Source organism: Taeniopygia guttata, chromosome 2 (genome assembly GCF_048771995.1).
Source record: "Taeniopygia guttata chromosome 2, bTaeGut7.mat, whole genome shotgun sequence".
Lineage (NCBI taxonomy): Eukaryota > Metazoa > Chordata > Aves > Passeriformes > Estrildidae > Taeniopygia > Taeniopygia guttata.
The window spans coordinates 152,224,376-152,242,258 of NC_133026.1; the positions used below are offsets into that span (position 1 = coordinate 152,224,376).

Below are 17,883 nucleotides of genomic sequence, written 5' to 3' on the forward strand. Positions count from 1 at the left end.
GGCTCTCCCAAAGCTGCAGGGTCTGCTCTCCTGGCAGTGGAACACTGGAGAAGCTGGACTGTGCTCCATCCTCGGGGCCTGGGGCTGTGGGTGATGAGCTGCTCTTGTACTGGTGTCAACAGTGAGGACTTCTGTCCTCTTGCAATGAATTTGTCACTCCCTCTGCTCTGGTCACAAATTAGAATGGATAAGGGCTTGTGCTGCAGAGGAGAAAAAGCCTGCATGCCATCCTCTGGCCCCCAGAGCCCCTTTTGGGCCCCACTCTCAGCCCTTTTTGTTCCCTCATAGCCCATTTTCCATCTCTCTGTTATTCAGAACCGAGGACAGCCATGCTTTGTACCCCATGTTTGGTTTCCCTCTTACCTCAGTGCCCAGAGCTGTGCCCAGGCAGGAATCTCAGATTTGTCTTTCAGTACTCTGTCTCTGGAGTTTTTAATACATAAAGTTGGAACTCAGTGTGGCTCACCTGCCTTGGTGAGCTGTGTTTCCAGGCACTTTTTTCTTGCTGCAGGGGTCCCTGCAGGTGCCAGCCTGGCCCCAGGTGTCCACGTCCCTTTGTGCTCAGGGCAGGTGCTGCTCAGGCTTGAAGCACATTTAACTCTGCTCCCTCTGCTGGTCCCAGGCACTGCTGGAGTGGGACAATCCCTGTACCACAGGAGTGACCAGCCCTTCTGCACCAGGTGCTCTATGTCAGAGCTTTTTCTGCTCAGGGTTCAGATGAGCTGGGAGGGTGGGTGCTGAGGGGGCTCTACGAGCTGCCTATGGAAGCAGAGAAATTTCCTCCAGGAGTTTCAGGGTTTTTCCCTGTTCCATCACACCTTGAGTCTGTTGTGATGGTGCCTGGTCCTGGGGAATGCTGCAGTGTCATCTGCAGAGATATCCTTTGTTTTGGGCACTTGGAATGCTTGGGTGCCCTCCTTTCTTCGAGTGTAAATGATCCCATGGCACGGTTTAGTCTGAGATTTGTGCTCAAGTACTGCAGGGCTGTGTTTGCCATCCTGGGCAGGTAATGTCTGGTGCAAGTGCATTTTGTGGTCTGGGGGGCAGAATTTATCCTGGATCAGCAGCCAGGGTTGGTGATGGTTCTTGTTCTTCTCCTTTCCATGTGCTGATGCCAATTGGGATGAGATTGGTTTTGATGGATTTAAGTGTTGTGGGGGATTCTGTGCTTTGTACACAGGATTAAAATGGAGTTCTGCTCATGTTCTCACAGGCTGCCTGAGGGCTTCACCCAGCTCCGAAGCCTGGGCCACTTGGCCTTGAATGATGTGTCCCTGCAGAGCCTCCCCACTGACATTGGGAAGTGAGTATGGCCTGTTCTGGCAGCGGGGAGGGGGCTGGCATGGGGACACCTCGCTGCTGGCTTGAGGATGGTGGCAGGACCTGGAGGGACAAGCCAGGTGCAGCTTTGCCCTGGTGCTGACAGTGCTGTGTGAGCACCTCTGGTCCTTGGTTTGATGAAAGACCTTCCTACAAAGGTTCCTGCCCTGCTCCCAGCTGCTTCTCCTGCTGTGGTTTGTGACGCAGCAAGGACTGATCCAGTCTTCTCAAATCCAGTCTGCCCCTATGTTCTGAGTGCCCATTTGCCCCTTTCCAGGCAGGTGCGGGCTGCCTGATGATGTTTGATTCAGATTTATGCTGCTGGCCAATGGCCTCGTGGGGTGCAGTGCCTCTCCCGTGGGGTTTGGCTTTCCACATGTGAGGGGTTTAACCTTTTAGGGCAGACAGCCCTGTTGTGACAGCGTGTTCCTTGTCCTGAGTGTGGGCACAGTGTTGTTCCTTGTGACTGCAGCGAGCACTCATGTCCACCAGAGCCATTGTCATTGTGTTTCTGTTCCTCCGTGTGTCTCCATCCACGTGTGCACATCCATGCATTGCACAGGACACGAGGGTTGGTTCCAAGGGAAGGGAGATGAGCAGCTCCTTGCATCCCTGAAGCCCTGTCCAGTGAACCTGGCTTTCTTGCTCCCTTTTCTCTTGCAGTTTGGCAAACCTGGTGACTTTGGAGCTGCGTGAGAACCTGCTAAAGACTCTCCCCACGTGAGTGTCTGTCTGGGGGCTGTAGGAGTCTCCTGCCTGATTGTTCTTGCTGCTTCCTCAGGGACCAGTGCAGGCACCATCACTTGGCTTGGGAGGGCTCAGGCTGGGCACAAAGAGGCTGCATCTGAATTCCATAAATTGGGGCAATGAGGGAGAGGATGGTGCAGGACTGGAGAGCAGCAAAGGATGTTCAAAGCCCGTTCTCAGCCTGTGTAAGAATTGATTTAGAATAGACAGGGTTCCCAAAAAATAGCTGCTGGAAATAGTGAGAACCCCATTTTTCCTGAAGAGCTGAGCAGGCGATGGATTCTTTTGGAAAGAAAGAGAAAACTGTGGATGAGGGCGTAGGAGGAGCTCTGTGCACAGTGAGGTTCAGGATTTGAGGAGTAACAGGATACAGCTGAAAGGTCCATTTTTCTTCTGCCATCTGTTCTGTTGGGCATCCCTCCTGGTTGTTTTGGATGGGATAACTGCCTCCCCTGCAGCAGACAAAACATAAGCCAGCAAGGGAGAAGAGGTAAGTGTTGTTCCACGTCCTGGAGTCAGGGGTAGGGATGAGTTCCTGGCAGGGAACATGGTTGGTGGAGGTAATGCTCTCAGGTGGATGGATGTGGAGAGCTGTCCAGTTGCTACTTTAGTCTTTGCTCTGGCCCATCAGAGTTTGAGTTTTCCGCCCTCCATCAGTTCTGTCAGCTCGTTTCCTGCCTGCTTATGCATCCCACTGATGATTCTCCCAGCCTTGCTTGGATGTCACTGAAAGGATTCTGCCTAACTCCTTTTTGAACAGCAGTTGTTTTGGGGCCACATGAGCTCCTCAGTGAAGGTGTGATGTGTATAGCTGTTGTCACCTGTCCTCAGAGCTCTCTTAGAGTTCCTGGCAGGAGCTCGGTTTGTCTGCTGGTTGCAGCCTGTGGGAGCACAGATCAGAATGACACGATGGCCTTGTCTGGTGCCAGTCAGCAGATCCCTTGTGCGCAGCAGTGACTGTCACAGAAGGGTGACAGGAGGGGCAGCTGAGATGGTCCCATGTGGAGTATCACCACAGAGCACAATATGGGTTAGAGCTCCTTATCACAGAACCCCAGGATGGTTTGGGTGGGAAGGGACCTTAAGGCTCGTCACGTTCCAGCCCATTGCCTTGGGCAGGGACGCCTTCCCCTAGACCAGGGTGCTCCAAGCCTCGTCCAGCTTGGCCTTGAACACTTATTCTGGGCTGAGAACTGGCAAGCAGGAGGAGTTGGGGTCCTGGTGTTGGGCTGCTCTTCTGTCTGTTCCTGTCCTGGGTGCTCACACAGGCAGGTACCACAGCTGGGTACACACCACGTCAGCAGCAGCTTCATCCAAGGCTGGGTTTCCAGACTGCAGAGAAGATAGTCCCAATAGCTTTTGGCCATCTCAGAACCACCAAGTCTCTGGAATATTGAGAATTCAGGCTATGACCACACTCCTTGGGTTTTTGTGGATCTCTCTCTTGCCCAGTGCTCCCATGTTTCCCTTTGGTGGTTCTGGGTGCCATCCAGCAGGATGCCTGTAGTGTGCTATGAGGTTTTGGTGGTTTTCACTGGAAGGTTAATCCAGGCTTGATACTCATTCTGTAATGCAAATTCAGCTTCTTTTCATCTTTCCCCAATTTCTCAGGTTCTATTTTAGGATGATTTCCAGAAGTAGGATGTGGATCTTGAAGGCCAAGGTAGTTCTGATCAGAGGTGTCAGTCAAGTACAAGATGACAGTCCATGCCAAAACCATTTCCACAGTGATGCTGTGGGGTTCTCTGCCTGAGGCTCTGGGACTTACTCTGGCTGCACATTGTGCATAAGAACAGCTCTAAATGAGATCAGGTGGCCTTGCCAAAGAGGAGAATGACTTAAGCAAGAAATGGCTGCTGCTTTGTTCCCAGGGTTCCTGAGCCCAGTGGATAGGTAGGCTTCAATGATGAGAGTTTAAAGCAACAGACTGCATTAGGGTCCTTTTGGTATTTTGTTGTTGTATAGCTTCTTGAAAGATCCAGCTTGCAGTGACTTTTGTTTGCCAAAATTCCGTGTAATTGGTCAGTCTTCTGATAGTGATTGAGTTCTGAAATGGTTCAGCTTGTACAGCTGGTGATCACCCCTCATTTCTCCCATGCAGATGGGATGCAGCCAGGGACTTGGGAAGGGCAGCTCTCATGGATTCTTATGGAATAGTGGAGGGTGATCTGTACTGAGACCTTTTGCCAGATGTCATCAATGTGGATTCCACAGCTCACTTGGCTCCTGTTTTGGAAATTCAAGCTGTGAAGGTGCAAAGGGATAGTCAGAGGAGTTAGAGTTGGTGTACATTCATGGTGAAGGAGTGCTGTGCAACAGGATCCTTTGGGTGAAACTGTTGATAAACCTTTTCTGGAGTTTATCTCAAAATCCACCTCTGCATGCAGTAGGAAATGAATTTTCCTGAGTAACCCAGATGTTTTTACAACCTGGCCCAGGCAGGACAGCTCCCTTTTATTGCAGCCCCCAACAGCTTCGGTTTGGGTGGCCTTGAGAGGTGGACCTGTTTCCAGAGAAATACGGGGAGTTCCCTATTGGGACGGTTCCTTAAGAAGAGAATGAAGCTGTTCCCTGCTGGGAGAGTGGGCAGGGCTGCCAGCTCTACCCTGGCACACAGTGAGGGGCAGCAGTCAGTCCTCTGGGGAGCTGGAGCTGCAGGAGATGGGTCAGACTCAGGTGAGAGGACAAATGAGCACCTGGACCGTGTCCTGAGAACCCAGCCTTGGGTCTGTGGGACTGCAGGCCTTGTCCACCCCCAGGTGTGGTGTGTGGGGTGCTCGGGGCCGCTGGTGTGGGTGTGGACAGGTCCTGTGCAGTGCCTTCATCGTGAGCTTCTGTCTGTGCGCACTCACCTCACCCAGGACATCAGGCCACTGTTGTCTTCCCCTCCTATGCAGTGGCATGAGCATCCTGTTTGGGGAAACCAAAGCTGTGGAATTTGTCATTCCTCCCTGTCCCTGCAGCTGTGTGCTCCCCTTGCCCCCTACACGTCCTGTCCTCTGCTGAGCACCTCCTGTTGCCTGTCAGTCCATGCCCAGGTCCCTGTCCTCACTGCAGAGCAGGCAGCCGTGGAGAGGTGTGGCTGCTCACCCCTTGTGCTTTTAATCCAAGGGTGTGCTATGGTGGGAGGGCCAGAAGGCAAACTGGTGCCAGTGGGACGGCTGGAGCCTCTGAACCCAATTCCCTGGGGTGAGCGGTCTGGCCTGGGGAAGGGACCAGCTCTACAAAGTGCTGGGCTCAGAGGGAGCGTGAGAAAGGTCAGGATTGCCCCACCTGCTTTAGGAATTACTGGCGATCGTGTGGTTTGTGCAATGTGTGTCCCAGATGCTAACCTTCCGCTCTTTATTTCTTGTTTTATCTCTCTGTCCCCTATGCCTTGCAGTTCACTCTCCTTCCTTGTCAAGTTAGAGCAGTTGGATCTCGGTGGCAATGACCTGGAAGTACTGGTAGGTGAGGGCTGGTGGGGAGGGGTTTGGGTGGTTGACAGGGGCAGATCCCGCACCTCGGTGCAAGCAACTGGGTTTCCACCTGAAATGCAAAGAGCTAGACCCTCAGGTTATTTGGGGAGATTCTGACCTGCCCAGCATGGCCCAGTCGTCACTCCCAGATGAATTTTCTCTTCATGTGTCAGTCCTTGTGTCTGGTGTCCTGCTGGCCTCACACACTGCCTGCCCTGTCCTTTCCAGGCTCTGGGCTGGTAATTCTTCCTGTCTGGCTGCCAAGGATCTTTCCTTTCCAGCAAGACTCTGGTGCTTCCCTTCTCTGTCCTGCACTGCCCCCAGCTGTTTTTCTTCTCATCCAGCTTCCTGCCTTTTTGCTTTCTGATATGATTTCTGCCCCACAGGGTGCTGGGCTATTCCATGTTGTCCATGGCAGTGAGGGTAGCCCAGTGTGGGGGCTCTCTCCATGGAGGGCTCAGCATGTGGAGAGCAAGGGCACAGTCTCGGAGTTCAGGTTATCTGGGCATTTGGGGAGACCCTGTGATATTCTGTAACTTGCAGTTGTGGATTGAGCTATTACTGGATCTTACTCTTTGTGTTCTGGAATGGGTTTTGGCAGAAACCCTTCAAAGTTGGGAGGCAAAGGGGTTCATGCAGCTTAGCTGTGCACAGGCTGAGCTCACCTGTCGGAACAGGTGTGTGACACTTGAGCCACGCTCCAGTGGGGCAAACTCCAAACCCAAATGCTGATTGCCTGGGGGTTTGTGGGATGTGAACATTTGTCTGTCATGCCTGATGGTGCCACTGGGTCATCTTGAGCTGACCAGTGGTACTCAAATGTTTATTTTCATGTCTGAGAGGAGGAAGTTGCATTTCTTATGTAAGGCCAGAATTTCCAACCTCCTAGAATCATGGAATCATTTAGGTTGGAAAAACCATCTGAGACCATTGAGTTCAACCACTCTCCCAGCATTGCCTAGGCCACCACTAACCCGTGTCCTCAGGTGCCACATCCACACAGCTGTTAAATCCCTCCAGGGGTGAGGACTCCACCTCTGCCCAGGGCAGCCTGTGCAGGGGCTGGACAGCCCTTTCCAGGAGGAATTTTCCCAGTATCCGACCTAAACCTTCTGTGGTACAGCTTGAGACCGTTTGCCTTTGTCCCTTGTTCCCTGAGAGCAGAGCCTGACCCCCAGCTGGCTCCCTCCTCCTGCCAGGGAGGTGCAGAAAGCAAGATCTCCCCTGAGCCCCCTTATGCCCCAGCTCCTCAGCTGCTGTCCATCAGAGCTGTGCTGCAGGTTCAGCTCTGCCTTGCCTGCTGACACAGTCCTGCTGTTGCTGTCTGTGTTTGCCACTGGAGCTCCTGCAGCCGCCCCAGACATTCCCAGTGTGCTGGGAATGATCCATGTAATGATCCATGGGTGCTGCTGAGAGGGGTGAGAGGCAGAGCAATGCCTGGCTTTGCAGAGTGGTACATTGCAGCACCCTGGAGCAGCCTTCCCTGTCCCTGCACGGGCTGATGTCCTCACTGTCCTGTCTCTGCAGCCGGACACTCTGGGTGCGCTCCCGAACCTGCGTGAGCTGTGGCTGGACCGGAACCAGCTCTCGGCCCTGCCACCGGTGAGTGTCTGCTCAGCACACAGCCACCCCCTGCCTGCCCTGCCCTGCTCCCTGAGCCATGGATCTCCTCTCTGATCCAGGAGCTGGGCAACCTGCGCCGCCTGGTGTGTCTGGACGTGTCTGAGAACAAGCTGGAGCAGCTGCCCAACGAGGTCAGCGGGCTGGTGGCACTGACGGACCTGCTGCTGTCACAGAACCTGCTGGAGTGCATTCCCGATGGGATTGGTGAGTGTGGTAGGGTGGGGACTGCAGGACTTCCTTGGCAAGAGTGTCTGTGGCAGGGAATCAGGGATTTGTGGACACAGCCATCGAGAGCAGGAGCAGTGGGTGGGACAGGTGAGCAGAGCTCTGCAGGACAGTTCAGGTGCTTCATCTGCATCAGGTGTGTGTGAGGCCTGTGACCAGGCCTGGTGGGAGGAAAAGCAGAGCCTGGGTGGTTGGGTTGTGTGATCCTTGATGGGATCACAGCCAGGTGAGTGTAGAACAGCAACCTTCTCTTGGGCACAGCTCACACCTAACTTGTCACCCTGACCAGGTCAGCTGAAGCAGCTCTCCATCCTCAAGGTGGATCAGAACCGGCTGACAGATATGACAGAGTCGATTGGGGACTGTGAGAATCTGTCTGAGCTCATCCTGACTGAGAACATGCTGACGGTGAGTACACAGCAGCACCTGCCTCACAGAACTCACAGAATTCCTGGGTTGGAAGAGACCTTCAGAATCGAGTCAAACCCAGCCCCACCACCTCAACTAAACCATCAGTGCTACATCCAGGCTTGTTTTAAACACATCCAAGGATGGTGACTCCACCACCTGCCCGGGCAGGCCATGCCAGAACTTTATCACCCTTTCAGTGAAAAACTTTTTCCTAACATCCAGCCTAAATTTCCCTTGGTGCAGCTTGAGACTGTGCTCTGGTTCTGTCAGTTCCTGGAGAAAGAGCCCAACCCCACCTGGCCACAGCCACCTTTCAGGGAGCTGGAGAGAGTGATGAGCCTCTCCCATGCTGTTCACTGCAGCCAGCTACAGGGATCCCTTCCCATCCTCTGCCCTCAGGGCTGAATTCCTAAACGTGCTCCAGCTGCCTCACATTTCACAGTTTCACCAAATTCACAGAAGTTTGGGAGCTGCTTTCACTCATGGACTCTCTTCCCCTAAGACGTTCTCTGGGATGGCAGGGATGCTGGGATTGCCCATCCCAGAGACCATCCTGGCTGACAGGTGCACGAGCGCACCCCAGGCTGCATTGCTGAGGGCTTTGGGATGGTGTGATTGAAGATGGCCCTACTCCAAACTGCCTCCAAACTGCAGCAAACCCCCGATCCTGGAAGAAATGATGATGTCTGGCTTCAGATCAGAAGGCTGAAGGATAGCTTTATTAGAACTATACTATATTACATTAATATACTATTTAAAGAGATACTGTACTATTCTACATACTTATTTCGTACTTACCTATCTAACTCGTGACTCTCTGCTTAGAGTCCAAGGCACAGCTGGATTCAATTGGTCATTGAACACAAACAACTTTCACTAGAATCTAATTAAGCAATCACTTCAGGTAAACAAGCTCCATATTACATTCCACTTGGGGAAAGCAGAGGAGCGGAGATAAAGATTGTTTTCTTTTCTTTGCTCTGTGCTTCTCTAAGAAATCTTGAGAGACAGAGTTATGTCTCTCCGTCCAGAGAATAGGAATGTCACAGCCTGTGATTTGATGGGTAAAACATAAGAATTCGGAATGGGCAGATAAGCAGAAGGGAAGTCTTGACCAGTGGTGCTTGGAGTGTGTTGTGTTATGGGGAAGAGTTGGCATGGATCAGTCTGTGAGCCTGAGGGAAAACTTGTCCTGAATATGTCCCAAGAATGTTTTCCCAAATGTGTCTGTTGGGACAGGGGGCAGCTTGTCCTCCAGACTGAGGGCTCTGTGCCTTTTGCCTTTTTACCTCTGTGCTGCCCTTTCCTCTTGCAACCGCTGACTCGGCTCCTTCCCAGGCCTTGCCCAAGTCCCTGGGCAAGCTGGCTAAGCTGACGAACCTGAACGTGGACCGGAACCGGCTGACGGCGCTGCCGGCGGAGATCGGAGGCTGTGCCAACCTCAGCGTCCTGTCCCTGCGCGACAACCGCCTGGCCCTGCTGCCCCCCGAGCTGGCCAACACCACCGAGCTCCATGTGCTGGACGTGGCTGGCAACAGGTGAGAGCAGGGCTGCCAGGCTGCCTGCTGCATTTTGGGGCTTTTTTATTTTTGTTAAAGCTGGGTGTGAAGTGTTAGAGATGGTATTTTGTGTTTATTATTTTTTATTTCTATTGTAAGTTGTGAGTTCTGTAGTATTTTATTAACAAGTTAAAAAGTGGTTAATTATTTTTTTGTTTAAGGTCTTTTAAGGTTACATTATCTAATTAAGAAATTATATTTAAATTATTTTTACTTTTAATTTGATTACTAATTACTTAAATTTTGTAATGTGGGTTTTTTGTTTAATTATAAAATATTACTTAAACTCATGAAGAAGAAGGTGAAGGACTAGTTACTGTTTTAAAACTTCTATTTTAGCCTTACGTATATATATCACTATATTCTAAGAATTTAAATTCTAAATTTTCTACTTTGTGATATTATCTACTTTTAATCAACTATATACTTGTAATCTCAGTGTAGTCAATTCATTTTGGAAGTCTTTTCTACGATCTCAAGTCAAATGTAGTGTTCTCTTGGGAGTTACAGTTTGTTAGTGTAGAAAGTTTAAAGCTCTTAGTCTAACGAGTTTGTTAGTATAAAGTTTAAAGCTCTTAGTCTAACAGCTGCTGAGAGGGAGGTGCTGGGCCTGTGTTTATCCCGGGGTCCACAGTGTGGACAAGCCCAGGCTGGTTGCTGAGGGCTCGAACCCCTTCTCTGAGTCACCTAAACACAGGGTAGAGGTGAGGCACAAGTGTGAGGGCATTGTATCCTGCGTGAAGCAGAGACCAGGGGAGATCCCTGGTTTCTGGCTTCCTTTCCTCCCTACAGATTTTGTGGGTTTGTGTCATTAGTGCTCAGCTGGCCAGTGCCAAAGCCCCGTCCATGCTGTGTGGGTGCCTGGAGCTGTTCTGAAAGGTCCCGTGCTCTGTTCATGGGGTTGGTGTTTTTGGGAGCAGCTGGGTGCTGCCCAGAGGTTGTGTAGGGAGCATTCTATGTTCTGTGAGAGCATTGTTCTTCTGTTTCTAAACCCCTCCACACTGTTGGAGGGAGATGTCCTCTGCTGAATGCTGGTGAGGACGGGGTACTGGAGCCCAGTCCACAGCCAGGGACAGAACCAGCTGTTCCAGTGGGCAGGACTGGGGAGCCACAGCAGCTTGGCTCTGTCCCTCTCTGCTCAGCTGGGGCAGGCTGGAGCTGAGGTGCAGCTCCTTCCTGACCAGGTGAGTTTAACAAGCAGTTGCTCTTCTCTTTTGCAGGCTGCAGAACTTGCCCTTTGCTTTGACAAATCTTAATCTGAAAGCCTTGTGGCTGGCAGAAAACCAGTCCCAGCCCATGCTGAAATTCCAGACTGAGGATGATGAGAAGACAGGAGAAAAGGTTCTCACTTGCTATCTGCTTCCCCAGCAGCCCTCTCCCAGCCTGGGTAAGAATCTGCAGCACCAGCACTGGCTGCAGAGCCGTGTGCTCTGGCGAGGACTGAGGCCTTGAGCCTCTCTGCTGGGTTGGGCTGTCCCTTGCTGTGGTTCCTGTGCCAGACCCAGGCTCTTGTATGGCTGGGGCACCTTTCCTGGGCAGTGATTGTTAAAACAGGAATTGCTTTCTGCCAGGTGACAAGGCCCTGCAGCCTCATCTTTGAGCATTCTGCTTGGATCTACTGACCAAGCAGTTAATTTTCATTGTCCTGTCAGCATGTTATTCCTGCCTGAATTCTGCCTTTTTCTGCACTTCTTGGGTAAGGAGTGCTAGAGCTGAAGCATCAGACACTTCTGCAGAAGCTGCTGTAGGTCTGGTGGGAGATGCACAGAAGGTGGCAGGATGTTGAGGCCACAGCCTTTGTCCTTGAGGCCTCTAAATGCCATGGGCAGGTACAACAGCAGCACCCTGATGGGATAAGAACTGACTTCCATCCACATCTGCAGCCCTGCTCTGCCCAAAAGGAGCTCCCACTGTGCTCTCTTCCTCCCCAGAGAACCTCCTGCAGAACAGCGTGGATGAGAGCTGGACAGACACCAACTTAAACAGAGTCAGTGTGATCCAGTTCCTGGATGAGCCCAAAGGAGACGATGACGAGGAGTCTGGAGCTGAGAGACGGGTGAGGAATTCCTGGAGGCTTGTTGGCTCCCTGTGGAAGCACAGGGACAAGCTGAGCTTTCCAAAGATGGGGGCCACTGTGGTGTCCATGTTTTACACTGCAGTAGGCATGGGCAAGATTTCCACAGTCTGAAGGCTCTTTAGTGCCCTGAGGAACCAAGCAGGAGTGGAAGGGAATGGATTCCTTGGGAGCTTGGTGCAGAGTCGTATTTTGAGGCTCTTCTATGGGAGTGGAGCACTCAAAATGTCCAGAGATCCCAGCAGAGCACTGTCAGGATAGGGTTTTAACTCACCCCCACCATGGGGAAAGCCATCCCTATCCCCCTCAGCAGGGAGGCAGTGCAGCCCATTGTTGAGTCTTATCTTTTTGCCAGGATTGAGATTAAATGTGTGAGACAGAATTTCTTGTTCAGACTCCAATGTTTAGTAGCTCTTATCTCTGTTACAGTCTCATAAACCCTGAGTTTGCAGCACTTCACTCTAACAAATAAAAAATGGAGCCCTGTCTCTCTCTCTACAAGGCCTATTAAGTATAAACTGTCCAATTAAGAAATGACACCTAAATTATTTTTAACCCAATAACCAACCACCTGTGGCCTGCAATGTGGACTTTTCTATCCAGTTACAAAACACCAGCCAAACCCATGGAGAAGAAGGCAAAGAAGGACTGGCCTCTGCCCTAAAACCTCCATCTTACTTTATATATATATATATATATCACTGTATATATATATATATATATATATATATATATATCACTTTATATATAGATATAACTGTATTCTAAACCCTTAAACTTTTAAGTTTTCCACCATGTGATATCAGACACTTCTATTCAAACTCCACACCCACAATCCCAGTTCTACCATTAAATTTTGGAAGCCTTCTCCACAGCCTCAGGTCAAATGCAGAGTTCTCCTGGGGGGTCAAAGTCTGTCAGCACAGGAAGTCTGAAATTCTCAGCAGCCAGGGTTCCAACAGCCCATGCTGTGGAGTGTCCTGTTAGTAAAGTATTAGACATTTTAGGTAGCCTCAAAACCTGCAAAAGATGGTTGTGCTTCCAGGGCAGATGCAAAGGCCAGGACAGAAGGTCTCAGCAAGTGCTCTGAGGCTTTCAGTCTCCTGCAGGACTTTATTCCTTTTTCAGTTTATGGAAAGCCATCCTTGAGATCTGAATCCTTCTAATGAGTGGTGTTGGCAGCTGTCCTGGCAGTGTATGTGTGCTGCTGGCATTGGGAGGTTTGGGGATTTTGGAATTGCTTTTAATGTTGTTACTAGTTTTAGAGTGGTTGTTTTCTTGACTCTCTACCTGGGATGGAACGCACTAAACAGCACCAATTCTGCTGCATTTGGACTTGGCAGACCTGTTAAGTCCAGAGGAGTTAGGAAAACATCCCAAGCTTTCTCACCTGTGTTCTGGAGGAGTTTGTGTTGATGGGTTTTCATTTTCTAAGCCTGAAACATCACTTTAAACTTCCCAGCTCCATCATCCTTCCCAAACCCCCTATCAGCTGGAGGGCAGGCTGATGTCCAGAGAGTGCTGCCAGCGTTCCCTGCCTCTGTTCTTTGCCCTTCCCAGCTGAGGCTGTGGAGGGCCTGGAGCAGGTCCTGCGCCAGGAGGTGTTAGTCACATCCCCGGGGGGCTCTGGCTCTGAGAAAGGTGTTAGTCACCTGCAGAGGGTCATGCCCAAGGCCTGGTGTCCAGGTTTGATGAGACAGGTGTCTGCTAAGGAAGGCAGGAGCCTCCCCTGAGATGGAAAATGTAAACCCCCTCCCTCTGAACTATTGTGATTTTGAAATTAAAAGGTTCTCAGGCAAAGATATGGGAATAGGAATAACAGTTCTTTACTAGGAAAACTAAAACTACAAATGTGATGGTACAAATAAAAAACCCCAAAACACTGCCAGAGTCAGAACATGCCCTGATTCCCTGTGGGTCAGGGAGGTGGCAGCAGCTCCATCCCAGGGTGGCTCAGCCCTCCTGCAGTGCCAGCTGTGCTTCTGCTGGAGCAGGATCCTGCACAAGGGGGGAGTTTTCCTCTGGAGCTCCAGGGCTGGGGGAGATGGGCCTGGGTTCCTCTGGGAATGCAGTGGAGGAGAACGCTGCTCCTCTGGGAATGCAGTGGGGAGAAAGCTGCTCCTCTGGGAATGCAGTGGGGAAGAAAGCTGCTCCTCTGGGAATGCAGGGGGGGAAGAAAGCTGCTCCTCTGGGAATGCAGTGGGGGAAGAAAGCTGCTCATCTGGGAATGCAGTGGAGGAGAAAGCTGCTCCTCTGGGAATGCAGTGGGGAAGAAAGCTGCTCCTCTGGGAATGCAGGGGGCAAAGGCTGCTGTGGTGTTCCCAGGTCAGATTGTATCCAGGTAGGAATTCTCGGCTCCTCTCCTGGATGGTGCCATTCCCAATGGATGATGGAATTTTATCAGCCAGGCAGGGACACTCACTGGCCTGTTAACAGAAGATAATTAATAACTAATGGCCCACGAACAGCAGATGTCTCCCTGGAGGGAAGATTGGTTTGTGGAAGAGATAAAGAAAACTGCCCCACCTCTAACAGATGGCAAATAGAATACACACGTATCCTACAGCCCAGGACAGCTGGCAGTGCTGCCAGGGCTGGAATGCCCTTCCTGAGGGTTTCTCCTTGACAGGGCCTGCAGCGCCGAGCCACCCCCCACCCCAGCGAGCTGAAGGTGATGAAGAAGGTGATTGAAGTGCGGCGCAGTGAGGTGAACGCTGCCAAGGCTGATGCCAACCCCAGCTCTCCCAACTCGGAGGTGAGTGCTGGTCACTGGGGAATGGGTAACCACGGAGAACGGGGGGTCATGGAGTGGTTTGGGTTGGAAGGAATCTTGCTCACCATCAAGTTCCACCTCTGTGCCGTGGCAAAGACATCTTCCACTAGGAACATGTAGCATATCTAGGAAAGGAGGTAGAAAGGACTGACTTTTGGCAAAGATTGGGAATGGATTGCCTGGGAAGGATGGGAATCTGCCTTGACATGTCATGAGGAGCCTGTGAAATAGAGCAGGAGAGAGAGCCAGGAGACAGAGAACAGTGGAAGGGGAATTGTGTGTGTCAGTACCGATTTTATAGCACAGGGAGAGCAAGAGAAGGCTCTGATACTCCCAGTAAGGAGTGGTGGGAAGGGAGTGCTTGCAGGAGGCACCTTGCTGCCCTGGTGGAGTTGGGAATAAATCCCTACCCAAGAGGCAGAGCAGGGTGCACCCAGTCACATGGAGGGAGCTCAGGAGGGGAAGCTGTGGGCACCCTGAGGAAAAGCTGCTTCTGTTGGTGCTGCATTCCCACCTCAGAGCAGTCACACTGCATGCTGCTCTGGGATCCATCCTGACCTCCACAACCATTTTCTCAGGAGAAGAGGCTGAGTGCCACGTCGAATCGCAGCGAGGACTCGCACCTGTCCACCAGCACGGCCTCTGTGGACTGCAGGCCGGAGGAGAGGGAGCCGGGCTGGCCCAACGGGCAGCTGCCCGACCTGCGGGAGCTGCAGAGGGAGGGGAAGCCCAGGGCAGAGGACGAGCACAAGGAAGCTGCTGACCAGGAGGAGGAAGATGTGGAAGTGGAATACAATGAGGTAGGAGCCTGGCAACTGCAGCAGAAAAAGGGGAAAGAGCTGGGAGTTTCCGAGGAAGTGGGAAGTAGAGGTACAGGTGAATGGATGTGGGATCTGGGCATCGCTGGAGGCACATCCAGGCCATGGAAGGCAGTGCAAGCAGAGGCTGAGGCAGCCTGTGGGAGCCTGGGCTGGATGATGTGGGAGCCTGGCCGACTGTGGGAAAGCTGGGGTGGCTGGGAGAGGCTGGAATGCCCCCCATCCCTGGAGCTGACAGAAGCATGTCTGGGGAAGGCGTGGTTGTGGAAAAAGGTGAGGATGAGGAAATGGGAATGTGTTCCTGCATTGTCCTGGGCACACCAGCAGTGACACTGGCTTTCCAGTGTGGGAGAGGGCTCACAGGGACAGCAGGGTCTGTGCTGCCACCCCTCTGTTCCCTGAGGCTCACCACGTGTCTGGGCTTTGCTGTCACAGCCCACGGTGCACTTCGCCGAGGACACGCTGATACGCAGCGAGGATGAGGATGAGGATGAAGAGCGGCCATTTCCAGTGGAGAAGCAGAGGCTTATCCGCAAGGACACGCCGCATTATAAGAAACACTTCAAGATCACTAAACTGCCCAAGCCAGAGGCAGTGGTGGCACTTCTGCAGGGGCTGAACAGTGATGGGGTCCCCAAAGAGGAAGAGGAGTTGGGAGGCTGCAATAATAACACAGAGCCCAGGGATCAGGAGGAAGCGTGGGATGAGGATGACAGAAAGAATGGAGCTTTGTCTGCTCAGCCATCCGTGAAGGTAAGGTCTTGTGGGGAGGAGGAAGGTCAGAGGCGTGCAGACCTGCCCTCTGCTCCTGTGAGCCGGCAGCCAGGGTGATGTGCTGCTGAGGAAAGCACTGGCAGGAGGCTCCAGCACTCAGGGATGTGCTGAGGCTGGCAGAGCTGAAGGTCACAGGGGCTCGTGGGGCTGTCCAGGAGCTGTGCTGTGTTGCTGTGTCTGACCCCTTCGCTGTATCCAGGTCCTTGCACCAGCCCCACTCCATGTGCTGCTCCCCGTGCTGCAGGGACAGTGCTGTCTGATCCCTGCTAGATTCTGCTGTCCTTCCAGACCCCTCCTCATTGCTGGTTGTTGCTGCTGGCTCACAGGAGGATGAGCTTTGTTCCTGTGTGGATCCAATCTTAGACTGACATTTGGGCGCTGATGCTTGTTGTTGGCACAGTGCTTCCTGGAGCATGTAAGTGCAGCCAGGAGTGCGCCCTTCCCTGTGCTTCCCCCCAGACGCAGCCTGATGGAGGCTGCCTTGGGATTTAGGGCAGCTTGTGCTCTGAAGTTTTGGCCTTACTGGTTATGCTGGGGCTTAAGAGACAGGGGGTCCCTGGCTCTCTTCAGCTGAACCACCACATTTGCTTAGGGTCACACAGAGGTTCCTGCCTGAGGAGGTTCCTCACAGTGGAATGGGAATACACAGATGAGGGACACCTCGTGAGATCAGGCCAGTCCTCACCCAAGGATTTGAGGATTTTGAGTTGCCTTTGGTGGGCAGAGGTCAGGATGTGGCTGAGTCTCCATCGCAGTCTGACATCAGCAAATCTCACGGGTGAGATGTGGGTCTCTGGAAGGTGCTGGAGAAAAACCTGCATCTGCTGTAACTGCACATGCTCCAGGCTGCTGGGATCGTACCCATCCCTGCTGGAGCTTGGGTTGCCCAGGGAAAGGTTCTTTCCCTCAGTGGGTGCTTGCCTTGCTCTCATTCAGCCAGTGCAGCTCATCTTGTGCTCCCTAAGGGTGAGGCCAGTTTTCCCACTGCTGGTGAATTCCTCAAAAGGAATGTTTGAAGCTGTCCCAAGTCCCCTTCATCCAAGACCCATCATCCTTGGGAATGCCCTCATCTGAAAAGGAGGCAGAGCTGAGGAGGCACTGACCCACTGCAGGGCCCGTGATGCCTGCTCAGGGTGGGGTACCTGTCAGGAATTACCCTGCTGTCAGCAAAGCCTTCTGCCTGGGGCTCAGTTCTCCTTTCTGTGGGGCTGGGTTGGATGCCTGCTCCATGAAGACATTTGTGAGCTGTCTCCTGAGCTGTGTTGGATGCAGGGAGCAGTGTCCCTGTGCAGGAGGAGGCAGGATAGGCTGTGCAGGAGGCTGAATCCTAGAACCAGAGGGTTTTGTTGCAAGGACAGTTGGTTTTCAGAAGAAATCCTGAGGTTTTCTGCGCTTGAGAGCAGGATCCCAGCCTATGAGGATGTATTTTTCACCAGAGAAAGGGATTGGTGCAGTTGTGTTTGAGACTGCTTATTTGCATTTGGAACTGCAGTTGTGTTTGGGACTGCTTGTTCCTGTGCCACCAGCTTGTGGCACCACAGGCTCCTGGGTGCTTTCTCGAGTGTTTAACTCTTCCTCCTTCCCAGGGTGACCTGGTGTGGAGGGGATGAGGTCAGCTAGTGGTGGTCAGCTCAGGGTCAGGGCCTCAGGGTGCCAGCATGAACAAAGCCGGGCCTTAGGGGTGCTCCTTGGCAGCAGTGTGCTGGCACTTGGCACTCTGAGAGCCATGAGCAGCTGCTGGGTGCTGAGCAGGAGTGGGGGCTGCTCTGGGGCTGAGGGGTCAGTTCTGGAGCTGTGGTGTGAGTGGGCTTGGCTGCAGAGCTCAGCAGTGACTCTTCTGGGAGCTCTGGAGCTCAGCAGTGACCCCGGGAGCTCTGGAGTTCAGCTCTGGAGTTCAGTGGTGACTCTGAGAGCTCCGGAGCTCAGCTCTGGAGTTCAGTGGTGACCCTGGGAGCTCTGGAGTTCAGCGGTGACCCCAGGAGCTCTGGAGTTCAGTGGTGACTATGGGAGCTCTGGAGCTCAGCAGTGACCCTGGAGCTGGACCAGCTCCAGAGCTCAGCAGTGACTCTGGGAGCTCCAGAGCTCAGCTCGAGTTCAGTGG

General features: G+C 52.5%; 1 protein-coding gene across 28 annotated transcripts in view; it reads left to right on the top strand.

The window, feature by feature from the left end:
- SCRIB (scribble planar cell polarity protein) overlaps positions 1 to 17,883 on the top strand; it is a 104,722-nt gene that overhangs the window by 18,718 nt on the left and 68,121 nt on the right. For 27 of the 28 annotated variants that reach the window (XM_072925167.1, XM_041714161.2, XM_041714164.2 and 24 more), the window contains exons 4-15: positions 1,214 to 1,303; positions 1,984 to 2,040; positions 5,450 to 5,513; positions 7,053 to 7,127; positions 7,208 to 7,352; positions 7,663 to 7,781; positions 9,123 to 9,322; positions 10,564 to 10,730; positions 11,275 to 11,399; positions 14,047 to 14,172; positions 14,769 to 14,990; positions 15,444 to 15,761. In XM_072925167.1, the coding sequence (XP_072781268.1) occupies positions 1,214 to 1,303; positions 1,984 to 2,040; positions 5,450 to 5,513; positions 7,053 to 7,127; positions 7,208 to 7,352; positions 7,663 to 7,781; positions 9,123 to 9,322; positions 10,564 to 10,730; positions 11,275 to 11,399; positions 14,047 to 14,172; positions 14,769 to 14,990; positions 15,444 to 15,761 (1,708 nt within the window). The remainder of the gene's footprint in view (positions 1 to 1,213; positions 1,304 to 1,983; positions 2,041 to 5,449; positions 5,514 to 7,052; positions 7,128 to 7,207; positions 7,353 to 7,662; positions 7,782 to 9,122; positions 9,323 to 10,563; positions 10,731 to 11,274; positions 11,400 to 14,046; positions 14,173 to 14,768; positions 14,991 to 15,443; positions 15,762 to 17,883) is intronic. The other variant, XM_072925159.1, reaches the window with a different exon arrangement.